Here is a 12,223-nt window from a genome sequence, read left to right as displayed (position 1 = left end):
ATCTATATCCCCAGCCCCCATTTGTTTATTCATAAGCCATCAATAAACATTTCTATGTCAAATGGAGAACAGATATTGGACTTTGTATTTGAAATAGAAGATGATAATGTATATTGCTCAAAGCTATGAGAGATGTGATCTAGAATCTACAATGAACAGCCATCACTGGCCTGGACCTAATAAGTGGAAACTGATCAGGAGTAGTCGTTTTGAATTACTTTTATCAGGCTGAGGATGTAGCTAAGTGTTAGAACACTTGCCTAATATGCACAAGGTCCTGGGTTCAATTCCTTAGCACTAAAATAAAGAACAAAAATACTTCAAATTACTTTTAACTAACATAAATTCATTCAACATAACTTTATCCAACATAGCCTATTTAATCTAGGAGGGTCTGTATGATGGTTCATTGGTCTCCTTGTAGGAATAGATTCTCTCTCTTCCTCAGTAGCTGCCTCGATGGTCACTGTGGATTGAGTATAGAATGAGGGCTTTCAAGGTCATGAGGCTGCTGTCAAAGACTCTGTCTTCCAGTGTCAGGGACAGGAAGGACAGTAGGCACTGCTGCAATGAGAACAAGTGTGAATTATAAAAGCTAATGGATTTGTATTTAGTAGATCCTAACATGATGAACCTAGATATGTTTAGTGTACATCCTGGCTCTGCTGCCCTCTGCCCCGCTTGTTTGACTGTGTGTCTTTTCTCTATTACATTTAGTAACCTTAATATGCTGATCCTGTTAAGATGTGGTGCACCTCACTAAATGTCGACAGATAAGTACTAAGATACTATGGTTAGATCTGGGCCTTAGACTCAAAATTTACACACATGCACACATAACCTACATGTATTTAATGTATTTTCTTTATTCTAGGAAAAACTGCATTTAAATAATGAATCCTTTATGATGGAATTCCAGGGAGAGTAGGAGGTATGTTTTATAGCAGGTAGTCATTTTCAGTCATCCTAAAATGTATTCTAGCCCAAAGGTCTATTTTCTTCTCTGCCCAGTCCACACATAGGAGCTCATATTACTGTTTTTCTAGATGAGGTGGAGTTTATATATGTTAGCTTCTCTGATCATTCTAAAAAATGCTTCTAGTTTAATATAATTTTATATGTACCTTCTTCCAAATGGTTTTTCTCTTCATTTTTTCTTTCATTATGTTGAGGTGAATTTGATTCATATTTTGCCTTTTGTTTTTGAAGACACACATATGATTTCCAGCTGCTTGCCTGGGAGCTGAAGGGTCAAAAAACATTTGACCCATCAAACATTTAGTGAAATGTCAGACAATCTTTTCAACAGAAAAGGGATTTGAAGGGCTAACATTCAGGAAGTTGATTTGCCAAGTTTAAACATACCGTGATCTCAAAAAGTTTAGGATTTCTTCAGAATGTGAAATTAATGAATACAAGATAGAGTTATAATTTAGAAAGTCATATCTCCTCCTCCTGTTAATTCATTTCCTTTTAGTAGTATTTCATGATAAAATGCAAATGTTAAAATACAGTGGACTATTTTGCCTTAGAGAAGTTTGCCCCACCCCATTCATTTGTTTAGTTTTTACTTCAGAATAGTTTAAAGAAGTATTTCTCAGAGTGTGTTCCCTGACCAAAAAAGCTCTGTCTGTTAACTAAATGTGGAAATTACCCCCATAGTGTTTCCTCTCAGGGAGTCTCACAATGTGTGTCACCATGCAGAGACTGAAAGCATGGAGGACAGCAAAGAAGATTTTAACTTACTAAGTCAGCATTCCCTGTTTTGCCAGTGTATCTATTAATACCCATAGATTGTACTTTGGGAAATAACTTTCTCCCAGATAGTTAATCTCTGAATATTTCTCCTCTTTACAGAATAGAAGCAGTATATCGTACAGACAGCCTGGGTTCAAACTCCAATTTGTTATTTACCAATTGTGCTACCTTCAGAAAGACAACCTCTCTAGACGTCAGTTTCATCATCTCTAAAAATGGGCATCAGAATATCACCAATCTCACAGCGTTGTTGGAAAGATTTCAACAACTTCTATAAAGAAGTTTGCATAGTGCATGGCATATAAAATGTTGTCAAGGTTTGTATTATTATTTTTGTAATACTACTATTCCAAATGACTTGGGTGTCTACATGTAAGCTACCCCTAAATATAGAGATCATTGTGACTTGCCCCCATGCCCTGTCATTCAGATGCAATAGGTTTGCCTTGCAACTTGAAGAAGTGATCCTTGGATTTATGAATCACTCCAAGCACCCAACTTTAAGGATAGAATTTTCCAGAGGGCAAAATGTGAATGTTTATATAATAGGAAGAAAAAGAAAGGAAACACTTAGTTTCTTTGGCAAGTGACTGATAAAATAGTGAAATTCAAGAAGCCCTTCAATTAAGAGAGAGAGAGAGAGAGAGAGAGAGAGAGAGAGAGAGAGAGAGAGAGAGAGAGAGAGAGAGAGAGAATGTGAACACAACAGGAAGAAGCCGAAGACCTAGTGGCAAAGGTTGAGTTTTTCTCTCTCTCGTAAGCACACCTTTTACTCAAACGCTTTCTCTGAAAGCTGCTGACCCAGCTTTGGGGGAAAAAAATCATCCTCCTGTTGGCTGATAAGCTAAGTCCTGTTTTATATTTAACTTGCTCCAGTGCAGGAGGGGTAGGGGTGCGGATGCGATGCTTATAAGGGGAGCTGTGGCGGTGTTGTCAGTCCTCTTTCTCCAATTCAGCTCCTCTTCTGGAGTCTCCATCCCACCCCCCCTCATTTCCGCATTCATCCTTGAGTGGCTGGTGGGAACTTGAAGGGAGTGGAAAAGACGCAAGAAGCCGGAGGGAGAGGTGTGGGAAAAGCGAAAACAGGCTGCCAAACCAGAGGACTCCTTCCAATTTTAAAAGGAAGTCAGCTGACGTTAGTTAAATTTAACATCCTTTTATGTGTAACATTTGACTTCGGAAAGAAAAATGAACTTTGAGGAGGAAGAGAGCTCTAAGAGATACTGCATTCAAACCAAACATGTGGCCATTATCTGTGCAGTGGTGGTGGGCGTGGGATTAATAGTAGGACTTTCCGTGGGCTTGACCAGATCGTGTGATTCCACCGACGACACCGGGCAGGGCACAGCTCCTGCTCCATCCTACGTTCCTCCCCCCGCTGGCCCTTCAGACCTTCCTCCCCAGGACCAGGGCGTCTGTCCTGCCAGTGAAGATGAAAGTGGAGATTGGAAACATTTCAGACTGCCGGACACCATCAACCCCGTACACTACGACCTGGAGGTGAAGCCCATGCTGGATGAGGACACATATACCGGCAGAGTGAACATCTCCATCAACGTGAGCGTGTCCACGCGTCACCTGTGGCTGCACCTGCGGGAGACCTGGATCACCCGGCTCCCGGAGCTCAGGAAGCCCTCGGGGGAGCAGGTGCAGGTCAGGAGGTGCTTCGAGTACAAAAAGCAAGAGTATGTGGTGGTGGAGGCCGAGGAAGGCCTGGCCCCCGTCGGCGACAGTGGTCTCTACCTCCTGACTTTGGAGTTCGCTGGCTGGCTGAACGGCTCCCTGGTGGGATTTTACAAAACCACTTACACAGAGAACGGGCAAGTCAAGTAAATATTATGTTTCCATTTACTTCCCCTAAGCCCGCATATCTCCTTTCTGTTTATTTTCCTTTACTTTTTCGCTTTCCACTTTTTAATTATTTTATTATCCTGATCTTTATCTGCCGTTGGTTTCAATTCTGCAGTTCTTCCTCTTACTCAGAGAAGCAAAAAGTCTTGCCCTGCTATATTTTAAAAACCTATCATAAAATTTAATAGTAGTGAATGAAATGCCTGGGGTGGGGGGGGGGGGGGGGAACAGTCCTTCATTCACCAGGAGAAACCATAACATATTGCATCCTCTCCTTTTTATTTACACAGACTACTTTCGGATTTTAAAGTACATGAGTTCAGTAAATTTCACTAGTGATATTCTTGAGCTGTAGGACAGTGATTTTATACTGAGCTTTTAAAGGGATATTACACTAAATTTAAGTGAGAAATCAGTAAATGATTATTTTGTCCATTTTATTAAAGAGAGACATGGAAAACTTGTATGAAATCCACAGTTTTTATAGCTTCATCTAGGAAGGAAGGAAGGAAGGAAAGAAGGAAGAAAGGAAGGAAGGAAGGAAGGAAGGAAGGACCATGTCTTTCTTGAGTCCTATGACCAGAATTGTGATTGATTTATCTATTTATTTATTTATTTATTTATCTATCTATTTATTTTTGGTACCAGAGATTGAACCCAGGGGTGCTTAACCACTGAGTAACATCCCCAGCCTGTCTTATTTTTGATTTTGAGACAGGATCGTTGCTAAGTTGCTGAGGGCCTCACTTTTGCTAAGGCAGACTTTGAATTTGCGGTCCTTCTGCCTCACTCTCCCCAGAGGCCCGGATTATAGGCATTACCACTGGCCTGGCTTCTCTTCTTAAAATTTACAAGCTTCTGATTTTAAAGATTGTGTAATATCCTGTTGTAAGAAGGCACAGAAATTTGTCCCTAATTCCCTGATGTTGAGTATTTGAGTTGCTTCTAGTGCTTTATTATTACAAACAAGTCAGAAATGGACATAGGTGTAAATACATTTTTCTGTGTATATCTGTTTATTTCCTTAGGTTAGGATATTATCCTAAAAATAAAATTAGTAGGCCAAAGGGTACAAATATGTCAAGAAACTTGAGATATTTAGTTTATTCATTAGATAAATAATACAAATGCATTGCAGAGAACTTGTGATATAGAGAAAATTATACGAAAAAAATTCCCCTGTAAATCCATCACCCAAGTATAGCCATTGTTAATATTTAGGCGGATACTCTGAGTACTTTTTCTGGACACAGATAAACATGGTGTTATTGTGTTGCATGGTAGTATTATGTAATATAATTTTTCAATATGTCAACACTTCAATATGTCATTTGTATTCACCTTCAGATGGGATATTTGGTAGGCCATTGTATAATACTAGTGTAATTTTTCTCTAATTTCTACTAAATGTGGGTAAATTGCTCCTACTTAATACAATGAATAGTTTAGTAAATTATTTATAAACATTTTCCAATGTTTCTATTAAAATTCCTCAGAAATTGGCCAAAATTATATACTTATGACTGCATATGTATAGGTATATATATACATATATTGTATATATGTATACATGTATATATACATATATTGTATATATGTATATATGTACATGCAAGAACATGTGTACATATATGTCCCCAAACTGACTTTCAAAAAGTATGTTCCAAATTACATTTCCATTAATAATATGTGGAAGGGCCTGTTTCTCTGAACCTCACCAATAATGTGATGGTTTTTAAATGTTTGCCAATTTCATAGAAGAAAAGCCTAAAAGAGATTGTAAAACTTCATTAGTGTAAAGTGAAAATGAGTCAAAACTTTTAAATCATTATCACTAAACTTTTTAAACTGCTTTTTAGGTTGTAAAGATTATAGAAATTTTGTCTGAGGGAAGTCATCAAAATATTTATAGAACAAATAAGATAAAATTTCATAAAGAAAGACCCAAAAACATGGAATGAGTTTCCATTAATAAATCTCTGTCACATAATTTGTAAGTTTAAAAAAGCATTTTATACTCATATATGACCTTCACTCTGTCTCTTTGGGTAATTTTTCTGTACCAGTTAATTTTACCACAATATATGTACCTGAGAGCTGTCACTCTGAAACCCAGCTGACTTAATTTTGGGTTGGCAAATAGTAAATGGCCAGTGCTCGGCCAGGTTCTCCCTGAGGCTTGGAATCTTGAGGCTTGGAGTTTGCCTGTTTTCGTTGGTAGCAGTTGCTGCCAGTACTGTATTGCACATACAGCTTTGGAGGCGTTCTGGCATCTACTCAATAACCTCATTTAGGCTAAATGAAATACTTTTTGTTTTTCTTATGATGAAATATTTCAGGCACATGAGAAAAGTGCATTATGTTTTGTTTTGTTTTTTCAAGCCTGTGAGTAACATTTTGACAATGCAGTCCCTAGGGGTTCTCATCCACTGAGCCATATCAGGGCTACGGAGGTAAGGTCACAGGGCAGCACCATTCTTTCATGCTGTACAGTGAGTTTTGTCTTATATGATGTATTGTCTCATACAATTTTAAATATCATCAATCTGATTCATTTTAAATATGCAAAGTATATTTTCTTATTTATTTGGTACATAAAAATTGGACATATTCATGGTGTGTTTTTGATACTTGTATGCATTGTGTAATGTTCCCATAAGGGTGAGCAATCTGTCTTCTTAACCATTAATCATTTTATTGTTGTGGAAACATTCAAAATTCTTTCTTATAGCTTTTATGAACTGTGCTATACATAATCTGTAGTTACCATACTGTGCAGTAGTGTACTGAAACTTCTTGCTCCTATCTAACTTAGTACCCATGACCAGTTTTCCTGCATCCCAGCTCCTTCTAGTACCGTCGCCAGCCTCTGGTAACCACCATTCTACCCTCAACTTCTCTGAGAAGTTTTTTAGAATTGCACATATGAATGAGATCCTACTATATTTGCTTTTCTGTGCCTATTACTTAACATAATGTCCTTGGTTGCATTAATATTGCCACAAATGACAGGATTTCATCCTTTTGTGGGTGAATAATATTCCCTTATGTGTGTATATCATGTTTTCTTTATCCATTCATCAGTTGATGGACACATAGGTGGATTCCATGTTTTGGCTATTGTGACTAGAGCTTCCATGAATACAGAGGTACAGATATCCCTTTGACATATGATTTCATTACCAAATTCTATTTTCTGACCTTTCTACCTTAACATAAAATTTAATTCTGGGGTTGAGTACCAGTTTGGAATATCAATGTGACAATCTCAATGCAAACTAAGCATGATTGCATTCAGTGCTAACCAAAATTACTTTATTTTTGCAAACACAACCAGGAATTTCACGAAGAGGAGACAACAATCCAAGATTCTTTTTCTCAAGATTGAGAGGTGGGAACAAAAGGTGGAGCCACTTTAGAATTCCTTTGTAATAATATCCACATTGTCTTGCTGGGGACAGACTTATCGTATATGACAGAGGATGAGAAACATGGAGTCACTTTTCCTTTCTGACCCACTTCTTCCAACTCTCTATTACTTAAGAGTCTGAGAAATACCACTTAAAAGAAATGTAACCTTTGGAATGTTTCCCTCACCACATTCTTTTCCTCCCACTTTCACTCACTGTGTTATATAGGATTTCCTGTTGTTTTCTTCTCAAAAAGTTTCCCTCTGCTTAAATCTCCAAAGTATGCCTTCTTCCAAATGCTCAGCATTTCCTTCTCAGCATTTGTATTACTCTTCACAGCATTTCCCAGGTACATTCTATAGCGTTCTAGTTGTAAGGAATCTTAGTAGATATTACCAGAAAAGAATCAAGGGAGGGATTCTGTGGCCAAATCAACCAAAGCAATAATACTACATGCACAATTTGGTTTGTTTTTTAATCATGGAACTTTTCAGAAACTTTTATCTGATGATGTCTTTATGAATCTTTGACAGACTGCCCCATACACAGTTCTCCCACTGGGACTGTGGAATCTTCTGGGGGATTCCTGAGAAGAAGCTGTGGTTCTCCTATTTCCTACCTAGCACACAGCAAATGCTGAAACATTATTGAATGACTACACCAGAACATTTTCTTACAGGCCCCCACATGACTGATGTTCCCCACACATGCTGGGAGATGCTGCAAAGCCACACACGCTTTCCCATTAATGAGTTCAGCTTTCACCAGTGACATTTCTTCACTTAGTCAGGGTGGAACAGCACCCTTAGTTCCTTTTCTCTCCACCCCTTGGAATGGAAGAGCAGTTTGTCAAATCATTTTTTGACTTTGGAATGAAGTCTTCATACTTTTATGACTGAGAATCATTAGAATTGACAGAAAGTCCAAGGAGAACTTAAAAGAGGAGCAGGTCATCTCTAGTTTGGGTTTTCAAGGTATCCTTCATAACACTGGGCAGATTTCAACTGAGTTTTGATAGAATGGGATTTTAATAGGCAGAAGTAGAGGAGAAGATAAAAGCAGCTGAAAACGAAGGATGCCAAGTCAGAAACTCATCAAGGGGGTAAGAAAATTACTTTGTGTTTTTTTCATTTTAAGAGGCTAGCTAGAGATAACTATGGGAAACCTATATAGAAGAAAAAGAAGGCTAGCTATGATTGGAATTGTGAAGGAAGAATTAACTAGTAACTCTTTGGATGTAGATGGTGGAGGAAAAAGATAAATCAACATCTAAATATATGGGAGATACTGTAAATAGATGAGGATCAATCAGATAATGGTTTTAGGATAGAGAAAGGAGGACAGAGGGAAAAGTAGTCAAGATTCCCAGATCAATTGTCTGTGGAGAAGGGCTAATGTTATAGATCTAGGATGCTGGAGGTATATGATCTGAGTGACAGATCTTGCCTTTAGTTGATATTTCAAATGGAAAAGAAAGAACTGGTTTAGGAAGGAAGGTCAAGTTCAGTGTTAGGCCTGTTGGGGGCCTGTCAGACATCTGAGAAGGAATGACTAGCTGGCATTTGGATAAATATGTCTGAAGCAAAAGGCTGAAGTTTGTAATGAGATTTAGGCACTGAGTGGAAACATCAGTGAGATGCTTATAGTAAAGTGTGTGTGGTGTGTGGTATATTCTCATATGCACAGAGGTATATACTTAAACGTGTGTAGTTTTGATCTTGAAATTTTAGTTGTTCTCAGCTTATTATGATATTCTTAGACTGATGTCAAGCTATCAATATGCCCATTATCAATAAACAATAAGATTTGGAGGGAAGTTTTGTTTACTTCTTTCAGGAGGCCTAGTAATTTCCTTTATTTTGGAAATGAGGAAACAAAATTTTACTTGACTTTGAATATCTTCTGCATAGAAAACCAAGAAATTGAAAATTAAATTATTAGCTGGTTTATTCAGACCACCATAAAACTACACTGAGGTCTAAAATCTAGACGAGCCGTCTGCACTGACTGATGAGCGCCCCTACGCAATTCTGGAACGCTCCACTTAGTCTGCATAGACATTTGGTGTCAGAAACCCTTTGCTTAAGGATTTCACCTGGACTTTGCAATTTATTTTGCTGGTTCAAGTTATGAAGCTGCTGGACATAGCCTGAGAGTCTTCATTGGTAAAAGTGTTATGCCAGATGATTTATGAAATGATCAGGTAGTTTTTGTTTTTTAAAGTTGATTCAGAGAGAACTGAGCTGTGACTTGTGTCTCCTCCCTCAGCTTTCTCCAGAGTCACAGAGATCGAATGTGCTTTGAGAAGTCAGAGGGATGTTCTTCCCTTGGATGAATTAATAAACTACAAGGAATTTTTTTTTAATGTGCTAGGTCTAGCACATTATTAATTAATAATCTAGACTTATTAATGTGGTCTAGACTTATTAATGTGGTACAGAGAGGCCCTTATGGAGAAGGGTTTAACCTCAACACATTGACCTGGCATGATAGCTTTCAGGACATATCCAAGAGTCACTTCCAAATGTATTGTGCTATTTGTCAGGTTTTTCCATTAATTTGCAACACAGTTCATTAGATTTTTAAAAAGAAGAAATTTTAATCACCGAATAAAACCTCCTCAGAGAAGTTGTGATCTAAAATTGCTTTATATTGCTATCTCTTATACCTTGTTTTCAAGTTTGCGTAATATTTTTTAAAATTTAGTTATGTTTATTAACTTTGACTATATTAAACAAAGGATTTCGAGTTATTCAGTCATCCATGAGAAAAATAACATTACCATTTTTAAAAATGGTTTCATTACCTATAGTATTTACATACAAAGTAATTTGTTCTAATACATATTCTACTCAAATGAATGTATTGTAAATACTTTAGATTGTATAAAGTGCTATATCAGAAAGCATAGTTAGCTTTATAGATTTATAGGAAATACAATGAGGTACGTCCTAAACCTATCATATAAATTTCAAGGGAGTTTAAAATATATTACTACCTATGATCTTCCCCCCTACATCCCCCTAAGCTTGAGGGCTTTACCCTCAAATCACCTGGTCCTGCATTTTAACAAAGGAAAAAAATACACATTTTGCAGCCCTGCTGGTTGATGAATGTCACTTTGCTTGCACCAATGTCAATCCAGGTCACTGTTAAGGAGTTGGACTTGCTGTGATTTGCTGTGAAGGCCTCCAAGATGAGTCAACATACCACACAGAGCTGTCTTCAGCAGGTTCTGTCCCAGGTCCATGAGCAAGCTCAGGAATACTCCAATCGCAGAAGGCAGTTTTTGCCTACAATCAAGTAGAACCTCTTTTAAAGAGAGAACAGTAAAGGACTGAGGAGCTCTCTCTCTTCTGGGTTCTTAGGAGTTTATCTAGCATCTAGCAGAGGGCAAAAGAGAGTATTTAGAAATCTGCACAATGGCTATTGTTTGGAAAATGATCCACCTGCTCCTTACCTTCAATCCCACGTGAAGTTTCCACCCTTTTCCAAGTTAGTTAGCTGGCTTATTTCTAAGGTGCGACTAAGCTGAAGCATTTTTGCAGGGAGTGACTTTTCCTTTTCATCTGCTTCTAGAAAAAAAAATCAGAGGCCAGAAGAATTCAGAAGAAAAAGACAACTGACTTATCATAGGGTTGGACCTTGGTGTATCATTTTATAAAACTTAACACTCTAGTAAAATGTTCAAGCTTATATTCTGAGGTATTTGCAAAAAAAAAAAAAAAAAAAAAAAAATATATATATATATATATATATATATAATCTATAAGGTGTTAGGAACAGTTTACTAAACTGTTAACACCACACAACTTATCAGTAATTATTCTACTGCAGAATAAATCCTTAGTCAAGACTTTTTTTTAACTTTTATTTTGAAATAGTTTCAAACTGACCAAAAACTTATAAGATCAGTATATAAACTCCTAGAAATAATTTACCCAGATTCAGCAATCATTTACATTTTATCCTTTTCTTCTCTTTCTCTTTCCATCTCCCCTTCCTCCTCCACTTTCCTTTCTTTGTTCCTTCCCTTCCTTCCTTCCTTTTCTCCTCTCTCTCTCTCTCTCTGGCTCCCCACCCCTAACCTTTGGAGACTACATTGAAAGCTGTTTCCCTTTACCTCTTAATATACGGTGTATTTCTTAAGCACAGTGACATCCTCTAACATAATCATAGTACAGTTGTCAAAATCAGGAAATTTAACATTGATACAATACAATGATCTAATCCATGACCCATAATCAAATTTCCTCAATTAACCCAATTATGTTCCTATTGATTTTTTTTTTTTCTGGTCCAGGATCCAGCCTTGACTCATGCATTGCATTTAGCATCATGCCTGTTTGTACTCCTTGAAACCAGGATAGTCCCTTAGTCCTTCTTTATCTTTCTCACTGTCAATATTTTTGAAGAGTATAGACATTGTTTTGAGAATGCACCTCAATTTTAGATTGTCCAACTCTTATAATTTCAAAATGCCAGTTAAGCACATCAGAAATATCACCGAAGCGACACTGTATTCCTCTCAGGAAATCGCATCAGGAGACGCATCCTGTTGGTTTGTACTGTTATTAGTGATGCTACCTTTAATCACTTGCTCGAGGTAGAATCTGACGGGTTTTTCTGTTGTAAAGTGACAGTTTCTCTTCAATAAGTAATTTTCTGAAGATTCTTTGAAACTATGCAAATATCCCTCATCAAATGTTTACCCACTTGTTTGGACTTCCACTAATGATTATTTCTTCTTCTTTCTCTTCCTCCTCCTCTTCCTCTCCTTCTCCTCCTCCTCCTTCTTTTTCTGTCTTCTTTGTCTTCTGTGTGTATGTAGGTGTGAGTGTGTGTGTGTGTGTGTGTATGTGTGTGTGTGTGTGTGTGTATGTGTGTTTACTGGTGCATTGTAGTTGTACATAATGGTGGAATTTGTTGTTACATATCTGTACATGCACACAATATAACAATATAATTTGGCTAGTATCATTCCCCAGTATTTCCCCTATCCTTCCTTAACCCCACGTCCCTTTACTGATCTTCCTTTCTTTTTCTTTTTCCTCTCCAGTTTCCACATATGAAAGAAAGCATATAATCCTTGACCTTCTGAGTCTGGCTTATTTCACTACAAATTACATAATTTCATTTTTCATTATGGCTGAATAAAACTCCATTTTGTATATATATCACATTTTCTTTATTCATTCATCCAT

General features: G+C 37.3%; 1 protein-coding gene across 1 annotated transcript in view; it reads left to right on the top strand.

Annotated features, from left to right (window-relative positions):
• The first annotated feature begins 2,653 nt into the window (after positions 1-2,653).
• The window catches only part of ENPEP (glutamyl aminopeptidase), an 80,024-nt gene continuing 70,454 nt past the window's right edge, over positions 2,654-12,223 (top strand). The window contains exon 1 of the mRNA XM_079154512.1: positions 2,654-3,587. Coding sequence (XP_079010638.1) covers positions 2,947-3,587 — 641 coding nt within the window. The 5' untranslated portion in view covers positions 2,654-2,946. The remainder of the gene's footprint in view (positions 3,588-12,223) is intronic.

Source organism: Sciurus vulgaris, assembly GCF_902686455.1.
Source record: "Sciurus vulgaris genome assembly, chromosome: 9".
NCBI classification, from domain to species: Eukaryota; Metazoa; Chordata; class Mammalia; order Rodentia; family Sciuridae; genus Sciurus; species Sciurus vulgaris.
This window is presented reverse-complemented; position numbering and strand designations above follow the sequence as displayed.